We start from the raw sequence: 23,200 nt of genomic DNA, 5'->3' as shown, positions 1-23,200 counted from the left end.
GAGCATTTGTCGTACCAGTGTGAACCACGCCGAAGTGCATTTAATCTTTGGAGGCTTTCTGCTGTGCAATCACTAGACAAAAGAAGTCTGCTATGTGTAGGACAAGATCACTCTTCAAAAACAGAATCTACATTTCAGGACAGGCCTTGTAGCACTCTTAGAGCAGGAAGTTTTCATTTCCTGCATCTATAAGCAAATACAGGAGAGGCATTTTGCAAGGCCAAAAAAAAAAAATAATGACATTTACTAAAGATATGCACTCCTAATAGCAGAAAAACCTGCTCCAACTACTTCCCAAGATACATTAGAACTGCAAAGTACACTGGCAAAGTGCCAGATAGGGCATCTCTCTATTTTTGTACTAGAAGAAAACAAAAATGCTTGGTGTCTAATTTTGCATTTCCTATTCTTGGGTAAACAATCTATTGTACTGTTAGAATAAAATGCTGTCTAGAAAAGCAAAAAGTAGCTTTATGCATCGTTTGTCTGGCACAAAAATAACTGTGCCAAGAATTATACAACTACTTATCAAAAAAATATTATATTTATATATAGTTATTTTACCTAAATGGCAGTAATATATTGCATGGTATTTGAAATCAACCAGCATCTGTCACAAAGGAACTTACAAGGCTCGATTCACACTAATGCGTTTGATGATTTTTATATTTTGCATAAATGCAGAGGATTTCTTTTTTTTTTTTTTTTTTTTTAACATGGGTTCCTATGGAACACGTTCACATCAATTCATTTTTGTGCCTCTGCATTTTTGGAAAGGTTTGGGGCTTTTATCCTGCAAAATGCAGCATTTTGCATGCAATAGACTTCAATGAACCTGCATCCAAAATGCATTTTTACTATGATTTGCGTTTACATTTCTTACACTGTATATAGCTGGTTGCCAAGGAGAGGGCCACAAAGCCGGCCACTGCATCCTTAACAGCCAACTCTGGGGCAGTTGTGCATGGTAGCCAATCAGCTTCTAACTTTAGCTTGTTCAATTAAGCTTTGGTAATAAAACCTGGAAGCAGATTGGTTCCTATGCAGAGTTGCACCACATTTTGTACTTTATAGCATTAGTAAATGTGTCAAAGCGCTACGCTGCCGCCGACCATCCTCCGAAGCTGCGTCCCACCGATCTGTTTGCGCCCCGCCCCCTAACTAACTTCTCCGCCCGGGGCATGATGGGTCAGTGACATCCCCGATGGCCACGCCCCATAATAATCTTAGAAATGCTTGACATGGACAGATCAGCACTGGAGGAGGGCCGTCAGCGGAGGAAGAAGACCGGACAAAGAAGACAGGAAGAAAATGACATTTTTAATAAAGGACTTGTCATAAACTGTCTGCTCAGTCAATTGGGGGGGGGGGGGCAGGATGTGGGGATCCACTTGTTAATGTGTGCTTCTGGATTCTTAGTGTGATTCTGGATTCTGACTGGTGGCCCGCGGACCCCGACCACCAGTCAGGAGTCACCAGTGGTCTGGAAGAGGCCTTTGTCCCCATCAAGGGGCTTGGTATGGTTTTTTTTTTTTTGGGGGGGGGGGGGGGGGCGGCGGCAATGGTCTGATATGGACTGATCGGTCGTTACGGGTGCGGCGGCCAGCTTCCCGGCCCTCTCCTTAGCATTCAGCTACATACAGGTAAAAAAAAAAAAAATTTATACAGAAAGCACAGCAAAAGGCACTTCAGAAACACTCAAAAGCAACATGCATAGATGTGAATCGAGTAATGTGAGCACACACACACACACACACACACACACAAATTGGATACTGTGACTAGACTATCCAAAACATGCAGAGTTTTATCTAAAAACCAATGAGCCTAGAGTAAAAATAAATATGGGCTGAATCTACACAACTAATGCAAGCAGTGTTCCTAACCAGAATTGGACCCAGGACTCCAGCACTGCAAGAAGTCCGCTTTTGAAGCACAAAAATGCAAGGTGCCCAGCACTTCACCCCTTCACATACAAAAACATTTGGAAAATTAAACATTAGGAAAAAACACGTCACAACCCTAGGTTTTGGTGCTCTCGTAAAAGGGGATGGTGTCATCAGTTGTCCTGGGAAAGCTGATAATCATGAGAAGACACTCCAAAACTATGCATGACTAGATTCTCACAATGAATACTCAACTTTCTCAGGATTTTGGCCTGAAAACATCAATGCCAAAAGGCCAGGATGGAAGTCTGTATTTTTTTCCTCTAACTTATAATTTGTTTAAAAAATAGGCGAGTGGGAATGGGTGGGGGGGGGATTCACACTTGCCTAGTGGGCAGCAGCGCTGATGCCAGCTCTACATCTAGAACTAAGCGATCACACCCTCCTGCTGATAGCTCAGTTCTCCCCCTCCTCTCTGAGCAGTGATTGTCAGTCACTGGCTCTCTGCTCAGCCCATCTAGCGCTCACTGGAGTGCTGGGCTGTGGAGGGGACAGGATGGGCTGGCTCAGTCTCTCAGAGGATCACCGAGAGGAGGAGCCAGCTGTCAGTCCAGGCAGACCATATGGTCGGGATCTGCCCGGACGACTTGCACTCCAGTAATCCATAGAGCAGGGGGGAGGCAACCTTTGAGAGGTGGAGATCTACCTGAACATAAAGAGAGCAAATATCACCAGTGTTTGGCAGCCCCCCCCTTTTTTTAAGACATTAGCAAGGCCTAACTAAATATTAAGGAAAACTATAACTTTAAAAGACATTATAAAAAAAAAAAAGTCACAGTAAAAATATAAAAACTTAGCCTACCTTAAAAGTTGACGTGTCAGTAGGGCAACAAGGCAATGGCTGGTGGCAACAGGGAAGGTGACATTGGCAACAAGGCAGTGACAGTAGCTGGCGGTAGTAAAGCAGGCGACAGTGGCAGTAAGGCAGTGGCTGGTGGAAGTAGGGCAGGCAACAGTGGCAGTAGAGAAGTGAATGGTGCTCATTTAACATCACCCCTTCCCCCACAGTAGAGCCCTCTGCCCCCCCCCCCCCCCCACAATGTTCTCTGCCTCTTTACATCACCTACTACCCCCCTCCAACCCCAACACACAGCAGTGTCGATGTCAGTGCAGTAGTGGAATAATTCTGCCTACACCAGGTGTACACAGATCAGAAGCAGGGCACCGTTCTGGATTGAGAGCGGTAGTCCTCCTAGTGTGAAAGGGGCCTTAATGTTTTTGTATTTAAATGGGGAGTGGGGGGCTAGGCAACAAGCAGACCTTGCACATGTTTCAATTTAGCTTAGAACCAAGAAGTGCAAAATAAATGTCATAACATTCTTTACAGAAATACACACTAAGCCAGATTACATCTCTGCATAACCAACATTTTTATTAAACTTTATCCTTCATAGAGCAGAAAATCACTTCCAGCCTTACAAAACAGTAAGGTATCTCATCACTCATGTTGTGCATATGACAAAAATGTACAAATTCCAGTCTCAGAAATAATTATGTATAAGCAGAACTTGCCTTGTTATTTCATAGTTTGCAAGCAGGTTTTGGGTGGTGTCAGGGAAGTATGTTACTTCTTAAGTGCACATTGTTTTGAAGAACACCAGCTTAGATCAGAAAGGACAAGATTTCTCCACTACAAACGCTTTTATTAAAAAAGGTCAAACTAGAAATCAAAAGCCAGCCACAGACTGACAGCTGCAGACTAAAATTCCAATTGAAAAATTCTAAAAATGAAATTAAAAAGTCTAAGATCACAAGTTCATATATACGCTGGTGTATGTAGAAATATATATATATATATATATATATATATATATATATATATATATATATATATATATATATATATATATATATATATATATATATATATATATATTCATATTCATTCACACACACACACACACCTCTGATCCCTTTCCAAAACTCCAATGTTCTGTATACAATCTGGTGTCCAAAACTAGACTTCTACCTGACTGCATCTGCTTTGGGCAAAATAAGTTTCTTTAGTAATAACAAAAACACAAAATGCCCAAAACACTTTGGTGCAAACACACTAAGAGCCGGTACACACAGGGGCAACACGACTTCCAGCACGACTTTGGGAGGCAAGTTGGACACGACTTGAGTATGAATCATCAGGCAACTTACAAAGCAACTTCAAGTCGCCTCCAGGACAGGAGGCTTTCCAGAGGCCATTCAAACAACAATCAGCTCTGTGCCTGAGAAATGTATGTTGTTATCTACCTGTATTGTTGCTTCAGTTAAGACAGTGATCCTACTTCTGAGGCAACTTCCATTGAAATCAATAGGTAAAAGTCGGATTGAAGTAGTACAGGAACCTTTTCTGAAGTCGGAGCGACTGCAGTAGTGTGCATTAAGACGGCTCCATTCACTTACATTGATTTTCTCAACCACGCGACTTGGGGCATCTTCAAGTCGGATCCCAGGTTGCCCCAGTGTGAATCGGCTCTTAGGTGAGCAGGAAAAAAAAAAAAATCTGAATGTATGGCAAGGAATCTAACCATAGTGCTAAAAGCCAAGGGTGACATTTCACAAAGCTCCACCAATAGCCAACAAACAGTTAGGTCCATATATATTTGGCCACATGCACAATTTTAGATATTTTGCAGGTATTTACCAAAACATTTTCAAGCTATATGAAAAAGAGGAAAAAAGGGATTTTTACGGTGCAATGAATGCTAATGTGGTGATGAGAAATTTTTTTATTGGAGGTATAAACCAATTAAAAACGGATCCTGATAGATTTGTACACCAACCAGCAGAAAGCAAAATATGGTGGTTACAGTTTAGCAGGTTATAATCAAGCTAAGATGGAAAAAAATAAATAAAATCGCATGATCCCGACATGTTTCACTAACAAAGCTTCTTCAGGGGTATGCAATGGCAATCCATGCTAATAATTACAACTGTACAAATGAGTAAACATACAATTGTTATTACATACCTACAATTAAACAATATAGTACGTTTCATTTTTCATTATTGTATTTTCTAAGTTATCTACTGTGTTGTTTATATATTTTGGGCTTTTTATGTATCTAATTTGTCTATTCTTGTTTCTCTTTATGTATGTTATAATGCGGTCTTGTGGACTGCTGGCCATCTAGGAGGGTTGTGACTGTATGTGGTTAGTCAGCCAGGCCCCCCCTGTCATGCCTTCTGTGTCCCCTGCTCCCACTTTGTCTGCCTTTACTTTGTATTAGGTTGGGATACCCTTGTGTAGTGTCCGACTTACGGTAACCACATGGGCGCCCGGGGAGGCTTTTTTGATCCTCCACTAGCCTCCCTCTTTTGGTGCGGCAATGTGTTCTAGATCCCCTTGGTTTTCTGCTGCTAGCCCAGTGGCATTTGCCCATTTTATCATCCTCCACCCCATTGGTTCTTCCCATTCCTTTTCCATCTATTGGTTGGAGCGTTTCAGAGTAGGGGAGGGTCTTGTCTCTTTCGCCCTTGTCATCGGTGTTATGAATCGGCATCCCTCCCCCCTCTGCCGCTATGCACCCTGGGCCTTGTAGTAGGAAATCCATCGGACCTTGCGAGCACGCGCAATGGTGCCTACTTGCCCGCCTCGTTCCCGGTGACGTCAGACGCTGGGTACGTTGGTCGGATACTATATATACCTGCTCTCACGGCGATTGCCGTGTTGAGAACAGGGGAACCTGGGTTAGCGGCTACAGCAGTGTTGCGGTAATCGTTCTGCTTTGATCTGGAGACCTGTTTTTTGTCTTTTTTTTTTGCCCTTTCCATGTTTCATTTTTCTCTTCCCCTTTTTCTCTAACAAAATCGGATAACACTACTTATTAGGATTACCCAAGATGTTGAGACATTTGTTTATTAGTGCCTCTTTTGTTACAGAGACCGATAAACCCTTATTTGTTACCCTTTTCTTTTCTCTTTAAAGCAATGCACTCTTTTTTTTTTTTAAGAAAGCAAAATCAAATTTATTTCATTTAAATTGTCTTTGTCCTTGTTTCATTATATGCCCCTTTGTGAGGATAGTGGCATGTATAAATCATTGTAATTTCTGTTTTTGTTTATCAGTTTCTAGACCAACATCTATTGGTGGCGTTTCTGGTGGGCTGCACACCACCATCCCCTGTTTTGATACAGTTTACACTTGCTTTTATGTAAGTGACATCATTAGTGCTAGCACGACTACAGTATCCAGTTCAGTATTTTGAAACTATATATTTATTCAATTTTTTTCTGCTTTTTACCCATCTAGTCCACTACAGTGTCCTCTGTAGTTATATTGGGACACTCCTCTCCCTACCAGGGGATCCCTATTCTGATCCAGTACATTTGTTGTTGGTGGACAGTGGATTTAATGAGCAGTTGGGCAAGTACGATTTTCCTGCTTGGCTTCAGCGGTACCCAAGACCACCCATTGCATACATTTTTTCATTTTTATTGTATTTTCTAATTGTAGGTATGTAATAACAATTGTATGTTTTCTCAATTGTACAGTTGTAAATATTAGCATGGATTGCCATCGCATACCCCTGAAGAAGCTTTGTTAGTGAAACATGTCGGGACCATGCGATTGTTTTTCATCTTGGCTTGATTATAACCTGCTAAACTGCGACCACCATATTTTGCTATATGCCAGTTCATGTACAAATCTATCAGGATCAGTTTAATTGGTTCATACCTCAATAACAATTTATATTTTTATACCTGTTTATCAAAAAATATTTTTCTCATCACTACATGAGCATTCATTGCACCGTAAAAATCCCTTTTTTCAAATAAATTTGTATGGGAAGTGGTGCCTAAATGTTTTGGCAATTCACCTCTGATTGGTACTAGTTTAGTCCAATTTTCAAGCTATAGTTATATAATGGGTATGGGCTGAAAGTGCACACTCCCAGGTTTAAATTTGAGAGTATGTATATCCAAATCGGAGGAAGGATTTGGAAATTGCAGCTCTTAACCACTTAAAGCGGGGGTTCACCCTATCGACGGGAAAAAAAAATATTTTTTTTTCTTTTACATTTAAATCAGGCATTGTAGCGCGAGCTACAGTATGCCTGTCCCGAATTTTTTCCCCCCATACTCACCTTGTAGTCGTCCATCGAAGATACCGGGGAATGGGCGTGCCTCTGGAGACGGAGGATGATTGACGGCCGGCTCTGGCGCGTCACGCTTCTCCGGAAATAGCCGAAATAGGCTTGGTCTTCACGACGCGTGCGCATAGCCTGTGCGCACGCGCCGTGAAGAGCCGAGACCTACTCCGGCTGTCTTCGGGGAGAGTGACGTGCCAGGGCCGGCCGTCAATCATCCTCCCTCTCCATAGGCACGCCCATTCCCCGCACGAGCCGGAATCTACGATGGACGACTACGAGGTGAGTACGGGGTTAAAAAAATCGGGACAGGCATACTGTAGCTCGCGCTACAATGCCTGTCTCGATGGTAAAATCAACTATGAGAGGGTGAACTACCGCTTTAAGACGCAGACCAATATGCAGGTAAAGGACCTGGCCCCTTTTTGCGATTCGGCACTGCGTCGCTTTAACTGACAAATGCGGTCGTGCAATGTGGCTCCCAAACAAAATTGGCTTCCTTTTTTTCCCCACAAATAGAGTTTTCTTTTGGTGGTATTGGATCACCTCTGTGGTTTTTATTTTTTGTGCTATAAACAAAAAATAGGACAATTTAAAAAAAAAAAAATATTTTTTACTTTTTGCTATAATAAATATCCCCAAGATATAAAAAACAACATATTTTTTTCTTAGTTTAGGCCGATACGTATTCCTCTACATATTTTTGGTAAAGAAAAAAAAAATTTGCAATAAGCGTTGATTGGTTTGCACAAAATGTATAGCGTTTACAAAATGGGGGATAGTTTTATGGCATTTTTATTATTATTTTTTTTTATTATTACCAATGGCGGCGATCAGCGTTTTTTTTTTGTGACTGCGACATTATGGCAGACACATCGGACACTTTTGACACTATTTTGGGACCATTGTCTTTTTCACAGCGAAAAGTGCTATAAAAATGCACCGATTACTGTGAAAATTACACTGGCAGTGAAGGGGTTAACCAGGAGGGGGCGCTGTAGGGGTTAAGTGTGTTCTGAGGGAGTGTTCTTACTGTGGGGGGTGTGGCTGTGCGTGTGACATCACTGATCGTTGTTCCCTAAACACAGGGAACAGACGATCACTGACAGCCACACTAGGAAGAACGGGGAAGGTTTGTTTACACTTACCTCTCCCCGTTCTTCCTCTCTGTGACCCGGACACGGCGGCAAACGGGTCTGCGGGTCCCGCGGTCAAGAGCGCGCCGCCGGGGGGCTCTTAAAGGCAACGTACAGGTACGTGCCTGTGCCCAGCCGTGCCATTCTGCCAACGTATATTGGCGTGAAGGGGCCCTTAAGTGGTTAATAGCCACCCCCTTTTTCAAGAGACCAAAAGTAATTGTACAATTGAATCAAAAGCCAATTAACGGCCAGGTGTGGGCTACTCCTTTTCAGCAGGTAAAAGGTCTGGAGTGGATTCTAAAGCCTCAAAACACATGATCAGATTTTCGGATGACCGTTGGTCCATTTTTGTTGCATGCTAGTCTTGTGTCAAAACTGAAGAGGTTACTCACCATACGAAAAATCTTGTACGACAGAATACAATTTCAGAAGTGACATAATGTGTTGACTAGTTTTGTACGTATTTCGTTTTTGAGCATGCGTAGTCTTGCTCTTATGATTCTTTGTACGAAAACCGTACTAATTAAAACAAAAATTGGACGTCAAGTTCACGTACGACAAAAATTTTAAAGTATGCACATCCAGCTTTTGTCGCACGAAAAACTGGAATCGGATGTCGGAAGCACCATACTAACAATGCGAAAATCGTCAGATTACATTTTTCTTGCGATTTTCATATCGTGTGTACAGGCCTTAAGTGTGGTATTTGCATTTGGAATCTATTGCGGTGAACCTACATCATGCGCTCAAAGGAGCTGTCCATACAAGTGAAACAGGCCATTTTAAGGATTCAAAAATTAAACAAATCCACCAGAGAGATAGCTGAGGAACGAAGAACGCACAGGAGAGTTCAGCAACATAAAAAAGCCTGGATGCCCATGGAAGATAACAGTGGTGGATGATAGCAGGATGCGCTCTATGGTAAAGAAAAAACACATTTACAACAATCCAGACAAGTGAAGGACACGCTCAAGGAGGTGGGCGTATCACGAGAGCAAATACAGAGGGTTCACCACAAGGTGCAAACCATTCATAAGCCTGATGAATTGAAAAGCCAGATAAGACTTTGCCAAAAAACTTCTAATAAAGCCAGACCGGTTCTGGAAAAGCAGTCTTTGGACAGATGAAAGATTAATCTGTACCAGAATGACTGAAGGAAAAAAAAAAAGTGTGAACAGCTCACAGCTCATGGTCCAAAGCACACAAAGTCCTCTGAAAAACATGGTGGAGGCAATGTTATAGCATGGGCATGCATGACTTCCAGTGGCACTGGGACATTGGTGCCTATTGATGTGACAGCCGAATGAATTCTACAGTGTTTAGAGATATACTGTCAGCCCAGCTTCAGCAAAATTTATTGGATGGCGCTTCACAGTACAGATGGACAATGATCTAAAACACACTGCAAAAGCAACCCAGGAGCTTTTGAAGGAAAATAAGTGGAATATTCTGCAATGGCAAATCAATCACCTGATCTCAACCCAATTGACCATTCATTTCACTTGCTAAAAGGGAAAACTAAAAGGCAGAAAGACTCACAAAAAAAACAATGAACTGAAGACAGCTGCAGTAAGAGCCTGGAAAAGTATCAAAAAGGAGGAAACCCAGTCTTTGGTAATGTCCATGGGTTCCAGACCATGCAGTCATTGCCAGTAAAGGATTCTCAACAAAATATTAAAAACAAACATTTTATTGAGGATTGTATTAATTTGTTCCATTACATCTGAGAGCCCCTGAAAATGGAGGGACTATGTAAAAAGAATGGTTGCAGTTCTAAAATTTGGTGTCTATAACAATCAGTGCCACTACTGACTAATAAAGTACTAAGATAATGTGCAATATGATAGTAATTATCTGCAGCTGCTGTGACACTCACAGTGTTTCCACTACACCACACAATGAAGTCACGTAATCATATAGTGCAGCGCTGCTTAATATGCGAATTATACTAAATAAACAACAACAGCCATTGCAAGATCCTTGAAACCAGTCTTGATTTATTGAACATCGTTCACATACAGACTGGTTTCAAGGATTTTGCATATATTGTTAAGATTTATTTAGTATAAATTCACATAATATGGAGAAGCACTGCACTATAAAAGATTACTTAGTTCCTAAAATACGTACTTGATATTTATGTTCAACCCCTTAAATAAAAGCTGAAAGTCTGCCCTTCAAAATTCATTTGGATTGTTTCGTTTTAATTTTATTCTGGTGGCATACAGAGCCAAAAGTATAAAAATTGTATATATATGGACCCAACTGTAGAAGACTTGGACTGACCCTTTAAAGTGGTTGTCACATTTTTCACAATACAAAAGTAAGGACCATGGTATTAAACGTTAAAGTGGTGGTTCGCCCTAAAAAACAAGTTTCTACCATGAAATCCAGCATACTAGCGTGAGCTACAGTATGCCTTTATTTTTAGCGCCGTACTCACAGTTTAATCCCGTAGTTAAGTTTCAGACTCCCCGCGGGGAATGGGCGTTCCTATGCAGAGGGGAACATGATTGACGGCCGGCTATGGCGCGTCACGCTTCCCGAAAATAGCCGGAGTAGGACTCGGCTCTTCACAGCGCTATACGGCGCCTGCGCACAGACTAGGAGCTGACTGCGCAGGCGCCGTGAAGAGCCAAGTCCTATTTCGGCTATTTTCGGGAAGCGTGACGCGCCATAGCCGGCCGTCAATCATGTTCCCCTCTGCATAGGAATGCCTACTCCTCGCGGGGAGTCTGAAACTTAACTACGGGATTAAACTGAGTACGGCGCAAAAAAATAAAATAAATGCATACTGTAGCTCGCGCTAGTATGCTGGATGGCATGGTAGAAAAGAATAAAAAAAAATGTTTTAGGGTGAAACCCCGCTTTAAGAGTGGATGGTGTCTATAACCAGAAAGGCATACATTGCAATCCATTACAACCACTTTAACCTACAGGTAAGCCTAGATTAAGGCTTACCTGTAGGTGCAACAAATATCTCCCAAACCTAAAATGTATATGGAGATATTTTCAGAAAATACCGGCCACAATGTCTACGGTGGCACGCTCAGTGTGCCTGCGCCCTAACGGCAACCATGCCGTTCGTGGCGGCACCCGTGCGCGTGACGTCATCGCTGCTCCGGCCAGTCACAGCGCCAGAGCAGCGATAACCGGAAGTCACTCCGGGTATCATGGCGGCGACAGAGGAGGTCACCCAGGACCGCTGTGGGGGCTTCGATCTCAGGTAAGTACTACATAATGAGCTAGTATGCTGGCTCTCGATGCACTGACTCCAGCCTCAGTCCACTCCTTGTGAAAGTCTAACACTTTTGAATGGCCTTTTCCTGACAATCCTCTCCAGGCTGCGGTCATCCCTGCTGCTTCTTTTTCTTCCACACTTTTCCCTTCCACATAACTTTCTAAAGCCTCATACACATGATCGGACCTCAAACAAACATTTCCATGGATTTTTGTTTGAAGGGAGTTGGCCGGGCACACCCATAGCATACACACAGCAGGACTATTTTGCAAACTTTCCCATCACGTGATTTACCTGCTCTTTACCGCCACCCTGGTCAACTTCTGCTATTGTTGGTTAATCTTAACATTGGTTCTGGCCATGTGTGTTTGTACTTCGGACAAAAGTCCAATTGATTTCTGTACACACACACACGATAGGACTTTGCACCGTAGGACTTTTGTTGCTGAAAAGTTTGTCCGTTTGCAGAGCGAACTTTTGTCCAATGAAAACCAAAAAAGTTTATCCAATGGAGCGTACACACAGGATTTTTTTGATAACTTGCTCATTTTGAAGTTTGTCGTCAAAAAGTCCTACCGTGTAGGTTAGGATAAAGGAAAAAAGCTGGGACAGCCGCACTCCAAAAAAACTCCTCCTTTAATTAAAAATCACAAAATACATGCCACAGCAAAAAACAGCACAACAAAAGAAAAGCTGACGTTTCGCACTATGCCTTAGTGCTTCTTCATAGCTTCTACCTACCGTGTGTATGGGGCTTTATAATGTGCTTTGATACAGCACTTTGGGAACATCTAACTTCTTTTGCAATTACCTTTTGGAAGCTTTCCCTCCTTATGGAGGGTGTCAATGATGGTTTTCTGCACAACTGTCAGGTCAGCAGTCTTCCCCATAATTGTGATTGTCAGGAACCCTTTGCAGGTGTTCTGGCTTAATTAGCAGATTAGAGTAGGACACGTTGAGCCTAGAATATTCCACCTTTTTACAATATTCAAATTTTCTGAGATTGTGGATTTTCATGAGCTGTAAGCCATAATCATCACAATGATGACAAATCATGGCTTGAACTATCTTGCTTTGCATGTAATGCGTCTCATACATTAGTTTCACCTTTTAACCACTTAAGGACCCCTTCACGCCAATATACGTCGGCAGAATGGCACGGCTGGGCACAGGCACGTACCTGTACATCGCCTTTAAGAGCACAGCTGTGGGTCGGGGGCGCCCTCGCAACCTGGTCCCGTTCTCCGTGACCACCCCTGCGGACCCCTGTGTTAGGGAACAACGATCAGTGACGTCACACAAACAGCCACGCCCCCCCACAGTAAGAACACTCCCTCAGAACACACTTAAACCCTACAGCGCCCCCTCCTGGTTAACCCCTTTACTGCCAGTGTAATTTTCACAGTAATCGGTGCATTTTTATAGCACTTTTCGCTGTGAAAATGACAATGGTCCCAAAATAGTGTCAAAAGTGTCCGCCATAATGAAAAAAAATTGCTGATTGCCGCCATTAGTAGTAAAAAAAAAAAAAATTATTAATTAAAAACGCCATAAAACTATCCCCTATTTTGTAAACGCTATAAATTTTGTGCAAACCAAACGCTTATTGCGATTTTATTTTTACCAAAAATATGTAAAATATGTATTGGCCTAAACTGAGGAAAAAAACTATTTTTATATCTTTTTTTGGGGATATTTATTATAGCAAAAAGTAAAAAATATTGAATTTTTTTTAAATTGTTGCTCTATTTTTGTTTATAGCGCAAAAAATAAAAACCGCAGAGGTGATCAAATACCACCAAAAGAAAGCTCTATTTGTGGCAAAAGAAGGACGCCAATTTTGTTTGGGAGCCATGTCGCACGACCACGCAATTATTAGTTAAAGCGATGCAGTGCCGAATCGCATAAAGGGGGCAGGTCCTTTACCTGCATATTGGTCCGGGTCTTAAGTGGTTAAAGTTGCATTAGTGAAATAAATGAACTTTTGCATGATATTCGAATTTTGAGTTTCATCTGTACTGTCACAAAAGAAAAAAAAAAAAAACACCTGGTATCGGTGCATCCATACTAGATTATGAGACTTGGAGATAGAAATAATGCCATATGTAAATTAGTAAATTCTACATAGAAGCTAAAAACCTCACAATCTTTTTTTTTTTAAATACCGTATTTAATCGGCGTATAACACGCACCCCAACTTTAAAAGAGGGAAGTTTCAGGAAAAAAAAAAAACTTTCCAAAGCCCCCTGCGTATAACACGCAGGCACAGTTTACCCTCTATTTTTAGGGTAAAAAAGTGAGTGTTATACGCCAATAAATACAGTAATAAGTGTGTGGCCACTGGAAAAAAAAAAAAACCCCACACACACACACACGACATCTACAGGGGTGTACACAAACAGCACGTGTATCTAGATCGGGGTTTCCCACATTTGAGCTTTTCTATGCCAAGCATTATCTAAGCAACCAGACAGCCTACGTCTCAAAACTGGTTAAAATCGCTGCTTTTTGCTAGGCAGTTCTTCTATTAAGTTTTCACAGAGCAGAATTACAAAAAAAACAGAGCCATCCGGGTATTCTCCTGACTCAAGGGATACACCAGTATCAGTATAACCATAAAAAACAATAACCACAACAGTAGTGGTTGGTCGCACTCCAAACTTTCACAATCTCACAAGAGGAGGAAAATGTGGGACCCAAAGTTTAGGATATTTGAAACAAAGTATTGAATGACATCATTGCTACCCACATGCAACTATCCTCTTGCTCAGGCATAGCTATGGAATATTACCATATAAAGAAAACATTTTACATAATATATGAAGAGGGGAAGACGTGTAGCCAATTATAAGGCAGATCTCCTTCACAGCCGCTTTTCTCTTAGACCCCTTTCACACTGAAACATTTTTACAGCGTTTTAGCATTAAAAATAGCGCCATTAAAAAGCTCATAAAACGCTCTCCATGCATCTCAATGGACCCTTGGAGCAAGCAGCATCTTTGGAGCAGCTTTTGGGCGCTGAAAAAAAAAAACTCCAAAAACACCCCTCTCCATTGAAATGAATTGAAAAGCGCTGTAAAAACGCCTTACCCTTTCACACTGAGGCACTGCAAAAGCGCCCTAAAACTTTAGGGTCTTAACGGTGCTTTACCAGTGTTTTTTGGGCGCTGGAAGTGTGAAAGGGCTCTAAAAGCACTCAGGCTTTCACATTGAGATTGCAGATGAGGCTTCGCTCGAATAACGCCCCAGTGTGAAAGGGGCCTTAAGCTCCCATACATGATTACCTATAGGTAAACCTATAATAAGGCTTACGTATAGGTACTGTACTCGCATTTTTGCAAATATTTTATCTTTTCATGTGACAACACTGAAGAAAAGACACTTTGCTACAATGTTGTGTAGTGGGTGTATAGCTTGTATAACAGTGTCAATTTGATGACCCCTCAAAATAACTCAACACACAGCCAATAATGTCTAAACTGCTGGTGTGAATTGGGAGCAGGTGTGCTACATTTGGTGTTATCAATCTCTCATACTGGAAGTTCAACATGGCATCTCATGGCAGGGCTCGACTAAATCCGGGCGCCCGGTCGCAATTGCGACAAGAAATTGTGACCTGGCGCCTGCCGGTAATTGCGGCCTCAATTACCGGCGGGGGCGCAGGATCCTGTGTCTCCGTGCGCGATCATGACAGCCGCGGCTTTGCAGCCTTGTGAAGGCCCAAGCTTCCTTCTGTGACCTGGCACCATCTGGTGGTGGCCGTTGGCATTACAAGTAAAACAAAAGTTCTTAAAGTGTTTCTTCACTGCCATCTCCTTCCCGCTAATTATAACCCCCAAACATTATATATTTTTTTATTCTAACACCCTAGAGAATAAAATGGCGATCGTTGCAATACTTTGTCACACCGTATTTGCGCAGCGCTCTAACAAGCGCACTTTTTTGGGGAAAATTTTGACTTTTTTTAATTAATAAAAATAAGACAACAGTAAAGTTATCCCAATTTTTTTTTATATTGTGAAAGATAATGTTACGCCGAGTAAATTGATACCCAACATGTCACGCTTCAAAATTGCGTCCGCTCGTGGAATGCCGACAAACTTTTACCCTTTAAAATCTCCATAGGCGACGGTTAAAAAAATTCTACTGGTTACATGTTGAGTTACAGAGGAGGTCTAGGGCTAGAATTATTGCTCTCGCTCTAACGATCGCGGTTTGATTCAAATACCGTTTACATATGCGGGCGCTACTCAGCTATGGGTTCGCTTCTGCGCGCGAGCTTGGCGGGACGGGGCGCGTTTTCTGGCTTTTAACTTTTTTAGCTGGCTCCTAGATTCCAAGCAAATTTGTCAAACCCTGCGGGTGCCCAACCGGTTGCCCGCAGAGCCCTCTGATGTGGCCTACGACCTCCTGCTCTGGGATGGCTGGTTGGCAAGCCCAGATTGCAGGTTGCCGGCCTGCCATCTGAGAGCATCAGTGTTGTAAATAAAGCCGGCAGTAGAGGAAGCAAGCGGCTTTTCAGAAAGTGCACCACACCTGCAGGATATAATAGACGTCTATGGCAAAGTGCAGCTAACTGGCGGGAAAAAAAAATAAAAATCACAGGTACACTGCGCCGCAATAGACCATCAGTATAAAAGCAGCCTTAGGCCCCTTTCAAGCGATCGGTCCGACCCAATCGGACCCTCCATTCACCTCGGCAGATGTAAACAGACTTTTGTCCGTTTACACCTGCCTACCTCCAATCCGATCTGCAAAAACAAACACACACACACACACACACACACACACACACACACACACACACACACACACACCAGAAGTGGATCTGTCCCCTTCCATCTGGATCAGAGCGCCCATGGAGTAGATTGGGCTGTGTCTGCATGGCATATGCAGACTGGACACAGACCTGTCATCTGCCCACTCCGCTCACTGTGGCCCGTGACTGGTTACCAAGTCGCTTTAAGTGGCCCTCGGCCTTCAAAAGGTTGGGCACCCCTGCATTAAAGAATAGGTAAGCTGCAATGTAAGAGGTTTGCTTTTGGGTTTAAGGGCTTGTTTACACTTGATTCTAAATGTGGCATTGGGCACACTTTTTAGGCCCTCATCCACATTGAAGCGACTTGTCATACAAGTCGCAGCCTATTCCTGGCAAGGGCACCGTTCCAATTGGAGCGATGCAGACTTTGCGGCGCCACACCGATTTGCAAAAGTAGTTCCTGCGACTTCAAAAGACTTTGGTGCATGTAGCCGAACAGATGTCTTTAACCACTAAAGGACCGCCTAACGCCGATATACGTCGGCAGAATGGCACAGCTGGGCACAATCACGTACCTTGCCCGCGACCCGGTCCGAAGCTCCGCGGCACCTGATCGCCGTCGGAGTCCCACGATAAGTCACAGGAGCTAAAGAACGGGGAGAGGTGTGTGTAAACACACCTTCCCCGTTCTTCACAGTGGCGCTGTCATTGATCGTCTGTTCCCTAAAATAGGGAAAGGCGATCAATGACATCACACGTCCAGCCCCGCCCCCCTACAGTTAGAAACACACATGCGGTCAAACTTAAACCCTTCAGCGCCCCCTAGTGGTTAACTCCCAAACTGCAATTGTCATTTTTACAGTAAACAATGCATTTTTATAGCACTTTTTGCTTTGAAAATGCCAATGATCCAAAAAATGTGTCAAAATTGTCCGAGGCGTCCGCCATAATGTCGCAGTCACGAAAAAAATAAAAAAATCAATCGCCGATCGCCGCCATTAGTAGTAAAAAAAAAAAAATGATTAATAAAAATGCAATAAAACGATCCCCTATTTTGTAAACGCTATAAATTTGGCGCAAACCAATCGATAAACGCTTATTGCGATATTTTTTTTTTTTACCAAAAATAGGTAGAACAATACGTATCGGCCTAAACTGAGGAAAAAAAGTTTTTATGTATTTTTGGGGGATATTTATAACAAAAAAGTAAAAAAATATTGATTTTTTTTCAAAATTGTCGATCTATTTTTGTTTATAGCGCAAAAAATAAAAACCGCAGAGGTGATCAAATACCACCAAAAGAAAGCTCTATTTGCGAGAAAAAAGGACGCCAATTTTGTTTGGGAGCCACGTCGCATGACCGCGCAATTGTCAGTTAAAGCGGCGCAGTGCCGAATCGCAAAAAGGGGCCTGGTCCTTTACCTGCATATTGGTCCGGGTCTTAAGTGGTTAAAGTCGGTCCCAACAATGCAGCTTTGCGGTTTCAGATGGAGTCGCACAATTTCAAAGCCGTGTTCAATGTGAATGAGGGCTTAAAGCATTCTAAATACTAATCATAGTCCCTGTCACTAAATAAAACTGTTATTTATCATTATTTAGTGTAAGGTACAGTCCTGTATACATATTTTATTTGCTTCAAAAATGATACCCCATGTCACTTTCTTGGTGCTTCCAAGCCTCCATAGAAGTTTGATAACGCTTGCTTGAAGCACCTGCCGCTTCTGAGAGACTTTAGCTTTGCTTTGGAGGTATGAGATATCCCAGGGTACACTGGGAAACCAACAAGTGAACCGGAAAGAAGTCACTACATGTGTATATATTGTGGAAGTGTCTGGTGCAGATGTCACATCTGGTGCGCAGTGTAGAACAGCAGGAAGGTGAGTGAGGTCCGGACCAGAAAGGATCCACTAGCAGACAGAACATGTGGTGTGCAACATGGGAACGCTACAGAAGGTGAGCGGGGACCGGAGAGAGAGAGAAGAGGATCAGCACAGCTGGATGTTACTACTGAGTGGGGGATTAGCAGAGCCAGGAGCACTTCTTTGAGCAAGGGATCTGCTGAATGAGGGAACAAATAAGCTGGGGATCTGCTGAATGAGGGTACCAATAAGCTGGGGATCTGCTGAATGAGGGCACCAATAAGCTGGGGATCTGCTGAATGAGGGCACCAATAAGCTGGGGATCTGCTGAATGAGGGCACCAATAAGCTGGGGATCTGCTGAATGAGGGTACCAATAAGCTGGGGGATCTGCTGAATGAGGGTACCAATAAGCTGGGGGATCTGCTGAATGAGGGTACCAATAAGCTGGGGATCTGCTGAATGAGGGCACCAATAAGCTGGGGGATCTGCTGAATGAGGGCACCAATAAGCTGGGGGATCTGCTGAATGAGGGCACCAATAAGCTGGGGGATCTGCTGAATGAGGGCACCAATAAGCTGGGGGATCTGCTGAATGAGGGCACCAATAAGCTGGGGGATCTGCTGAATGAGGGTACCAATAAGCTGGGGGATCTGCTGAATGAGGGTACCAATAAGCTGGGGGATCTGCTGAATGAGGGTACCAATAAGCTGGGGATCTGCTGAATGAGGGTACCAATAAGCTGGGGATCTGCTGAATGAGGGTACCAATAAGCTGGGGATCTGCTGAATGAGGGCACCAATAAGCTGGGGATCTGCTGAATGAGGGCACCAATAAGCTGGAGATCGGCTGAACAGGGGTACTATTGAAAACAAATAGAAAATCAACACACACATGCTTCATTAAAGCATTCCTGAAGCATAAAAAAAAAGTGTTGAAGTGGTAGGTGCTTTAATCGCTTGCTGATCGGCTACCAGATGTGAAGCCACAAAGCAGATCACGTACCTAGTACATGATCTGCATGCCCGGGCAGGGGGCACAGGGTGCTACGCAGGGATGAGAATCTGACAGATTATTAGAAAAAAAAGCAGCACACAATTAGGCACATATTTAACCCCTTGATTGCCGTAGGTGTTAACCCCTTCCCAGTCAGTTGTCATTGTTACAGTGACAGCACATATTTTTTGCATTGATCACTGTTAATGTCAGTTAGTCAGTTCCCTCCCCCCCAGCATCAGTTAGTGTCAGATTGTCCACTGCACTATTGCTGTATCATTATAAAAAGTCACTGATCACTGCCATTAGTAATGTTGTAAAAATAAAAACTCCAGCATTTACACACACACCATACTTTATTTTTTGGAAAATATCTCCTTCCCCGTGTAGGTTTAGGAGATATTTCTTGGACCTACAGGTAAGCCTTAATCTAGGCTTACCTGTAGGTTAAAGTGGTCTGTAAGGGTTTACAACCACTTTAAGAAACTTGATTTTATTGAACGTGTTTTATTGTCAATTAAAGTGGCACAGTGCTGAATAGCAAAAAAAAAAATGTCCTGGTCATGAAGGGGGTCAAATCTTCCGAAGTTCAAGTGGTCAGTGCAGATCCTGACCTCCCTGGGGCCCTAAGCAAAATGACATGGCACATTAAAAATGAAAAACGGGGGGGCGCTGACGACAGTGACATGTCACATTAAAGAAAGTTGAGAAGCGGGGGGAGGGGGTGTTCTGCTGTCGGAAATGACATCTTACATTAAATTGAGAAGCAGGGGGTGCTGACTTCTTACCTCTTCTCCCATGCAGCCAGTGAGTTGAGAAGCAGGGTGAGGGGCGAAAATTACTTCTCACCAGGCGGGTCCTCTAGTAATTTGGGGGGCCCTTTGCAGCTTTGCGGAGCCCTAAGCGGCTTGCAGAGTGAGCCTATAGGGCGGATCGGCCCTGCAAGTGGTGAAGTCAAAGGAAGTGTAAATGAGGCCTAATACTCCAAGCCCCGGTTCACATTTCCAGGACGTGAGAGTTCAAAGTCACATGACAAGTGGCACCCTATTAGTGGCAATGGAAGTTCGGAACTGTTCCAGTCGCTCAGACTTAGAAAAAGGTTCCTGCGCTACTTTTTCCTTACACATTTTGCAAGGTTACATTCAGACAGCCCACAATCCTGCACAACTTTAACATGCCTTGCATTGCCTTTTGTTAAAGAAGTGGAAGCGGCGATGAAGTGGCACAGGGGTGTGGGATTAGAAGCCGTGGCAGCATGAACACAAGGGGTTAAACAGAAGTAAAAAAGAAAAATGCTGACAGGCAGAGTATTTGAGCATCTGTCATAATGGCTTCTCCACGCCTGTCAGCGATAATCTACACTACGCCGCACATGCGCAGCTCAGCGTATATTATGGTACCGCTCTGTGCCACGATCAGGCGTGGGGGTGACATCCTCACATCTGGGCATTTCAGTAGGCGAACCTGAAAGAAAGACCAGGTGAAGATGGCGGCGGCGGCGGCGCCCCCCCCCCCCCCCCCCCGTGACCAGCAGGTGTACGGACAGCGCAGCACTGGAGAGGGTGGCTTTCTAGGTAAGTGTGCCATACTGTGCTGGAATCTTATGGAGTAAAGCTCCTGGGGGTTCATGTCATCCTGCTTCGCCTCTAGCAGAGTAAGAATCAGTCTCCTGTCCTGACAGGCAGAGCTGTGTAAAGTTGTGGAGTGGATGGACACCCTCCATGTCTGTGGTGTGTGAAGGAGTCCCATAGACACACATAGGAGTCATAGAGAAGCATGCAGTGTGTCCTCACTCTCCTGTCCTGACAGGCAGAGCTGTGTAAAGTTGTGCAGTGGATGGACACCCTCCATGTCTGTGGTGTGTGAAGGAGTCCCATAGACACACATAGGAGTCATAGAGAAGCATGCACAGTGTGTCCTCACTCACCTGTCCGAGGCCGCAGACTGTGTTCCGCTCATTGGGCTCCTCTGGGATAGTTCTCACCTCACTCCACTCGCATGGTACTTTATCTCCACCTAAATGTGAGCGCTCGGGCCCCGCGGGGGGATCTCCGCTCCAGGCCGCGGCTCATAAGCTCGAGCACCAATTACAGGCTGCGGCAGGAAACTTTTAAAGCCATCAAAACAAGGGCTTTCCTCTGCCGGTACTCAAGGGTACTAAGTACCAGCACCTCTCCAAGACTCATCCTGCTCACTGCGCAGGCGTAGGCAAATCTCGCGCAGCTTGCGAATGGCCAGGGACGCGAGATTTGGCGGCGCGTGCGCTCTTCGCTCCTGGGCTCGGGAAGTCTTCAGGTGTTCGACTGCAGCGAGCGGCGCCTGCGCACAGTAGTCACGTCGGCAGGAGCGACTGGGAGGGTTTTCCGGCGCGTGCGTAGTGAGCGAGAGAGGTTAGGGCAAGTCTCGCGACACTTGTGCTGCAACGAGCTGAGTGTGCGATGTGGGCGCTCGCTGAGGGAAACAGTGTTGGCTCCATTTTGTGTTCTGCTCTCTTGCTTCCTGTTAGTTATAAATAAATGCAGGGTGCCGAATTTGAGGAGGGGAGTTGTGCTGCACATGAGCCTGGGGGGGAGTTAGGTTTGCTTTTGTGTGTTACATAAAGTTGTTACGTCATGATGGTCTGAAAAATATCAACATCCTGACATGGAGACACATTGTAGCACAAAAGGCTCCTTTATGAAGCCTTAGGGCCAGTTTACATATAAGTGTGGTGACCGGTGTTTTTCCACGCTGGGAGAATGGCAGTCGCTTCTGGAAAACACAGAACAATTCTGTCCTATTCACAAGACACTCCACAAGTGCAATAAAGTGAGCTGTGATAAAACGCAGACACGCTGCGCGTTATTGCAGCACACAGGACAAGATCACATGTCTGCTGTACTACAGTGACATAAATGAAGTGTCACTTTGTTCACAACTTACAAAAAAAGAACCGTAACACACATTACACTGCCGTCATGGACAGCTGGCGCACACTAAACCGCTAAGGTTCGGTATACAGTAACAGTGTGTTTTTTAGTGTGTTTTCAGCACATTTTTTATGCATTTTAATGCCTTTTTTTTGTTTGTTTTGTGGAACAAGGAGACTGATTGTTGAACACAAAACCCAACCAAAAATGCATGAACATGCATGTTTATTGTGCTTCCATTGATGTCTATGGACCCAAAAACATAGTTACCAACCGTCCCGGATTTGCCGGGACAGTCACAATTTTCAGAAAGGTGTCCCACCATGTCCATGTTCCCGGACTGGGCCCGCCGCTCTTCTCTGCCGCCCCCCACTGCAGCACCAATCTACCTGCAGCTCCCCTGCTGGCAGCTTCTCCTCCTCTCCTCTCCCATGGGCTTTAGCTGCTGAAAGGGAGCCGCAGGAGGATTGTAAATAAAAGCCTCTATTGCTGTTCAAACCCCCCCATCCTGTACTTGAACCCCCCAGCAGCACCGATCCCTGCTATGTCCCCCGTTCCTCAGTGCTTCTGGCTGCTTTTCGCCCCTCCCCTCCTGCAAGCTGCTGCTGGGGTAATAAATCCAGGGCTTTTTTTCTCAAACAATAGGTGCTGGAACTTAAAGGGGTTGTAGAGTTTATTTTTTATTTTTAAAATAACAAACATGTTATACTTATCTCCACTGTGCAGCTCGGTTTGCACAGAGTGGCCCCGAACCTGGTCTTCTGGGGTCCCTCGGCGGCTGTCTCTGCTCTTCCAGCAAGAACTCAACACCTTCATGCAAGCAAGCTCGCATGGTGTTGAGTTCCTGCGGGCGAGCTCCCGTTATACAGCTGGTGGCTATTGCCTCTCACTGCATCATTTGGCCCCGCCCCCAGCGCATCATTGGATGTGATTGACAGCAGCACAAGCCTATGACTGCGCTGCTTTGAATCCATCTAGTGTAGCCAATCAATGGCCAGGCGCAGAAACGAGGAGAATGACGGGGGCGAGTGCGGGACTTTTAAGGGCTCAGGTAAGTAAAACGGGAGCTCGGGGGGGGGGGGGGGGGGCGGGGCGGTATTGTCGGATGTTTTTTCACCTTAATGCATAGGATGCATTAAGGTGAAAAACATTTACCTTTAAAACCCCTTTAACCATGACCCCACAAAAACCACTCCCCCTACGCGCACCCTCCAAATCACATCAAATAGTGGGTGTGGTCAGTCAAATTTCACAAACAGTAGGAGGAT

At 44.1% G+C, this 23,200-nt stretch overlaps 1 protein-coding gene across 3 annotated transcripts in view; it reads right to left on the bottom strand.

Moving 5' to 3' along the window:
• The window catches only part of ARHGEF12 (Rho guanine nucleotide exchange factor 12), a 254,728-nt gene extending 233,484 nt beyond the window's left edge, over positions 1 to 21,244 (bottom strand). For all 3 annotated transcript variants that reach the window (XM_040325540.1, XM_040325541.1, XM_040325542.1), the window contains exon 1: positions 20,951 to 21,244. In XM_040325540.1, the coding sequence (XP_040181474.1) occupies positions 20,951 to 20,982 (32 nt within the window). In that variant the 5' untranslated portion in view covers positions 20,983 to 21,244. The remainder of the gene's footprint in view (positions 1 to 20,950) is intronic.
• Positions 21,245 to 23,200: the final 1,956 nt, after the last annotated feature.

The sequence above is a fragment of the Rana temporaria genome, chromosome 10 (assembly GCF_905171775.1).
Source record: "Rana temporaria chromosome 10, aRanTem1.1, whole genome shotgun sequence".
Classification (NCBI taxonomy): domain Eukaryota; kingdom Metazoa; phylum Chordata; class Amphibia; order Anura; family Ranidae; genus Rana; species Rana temporaria.
Note: the sequence above shows the minus strand (reverse complement) of the source record. Positions and strands in the feature narration are given on the sequence as shown.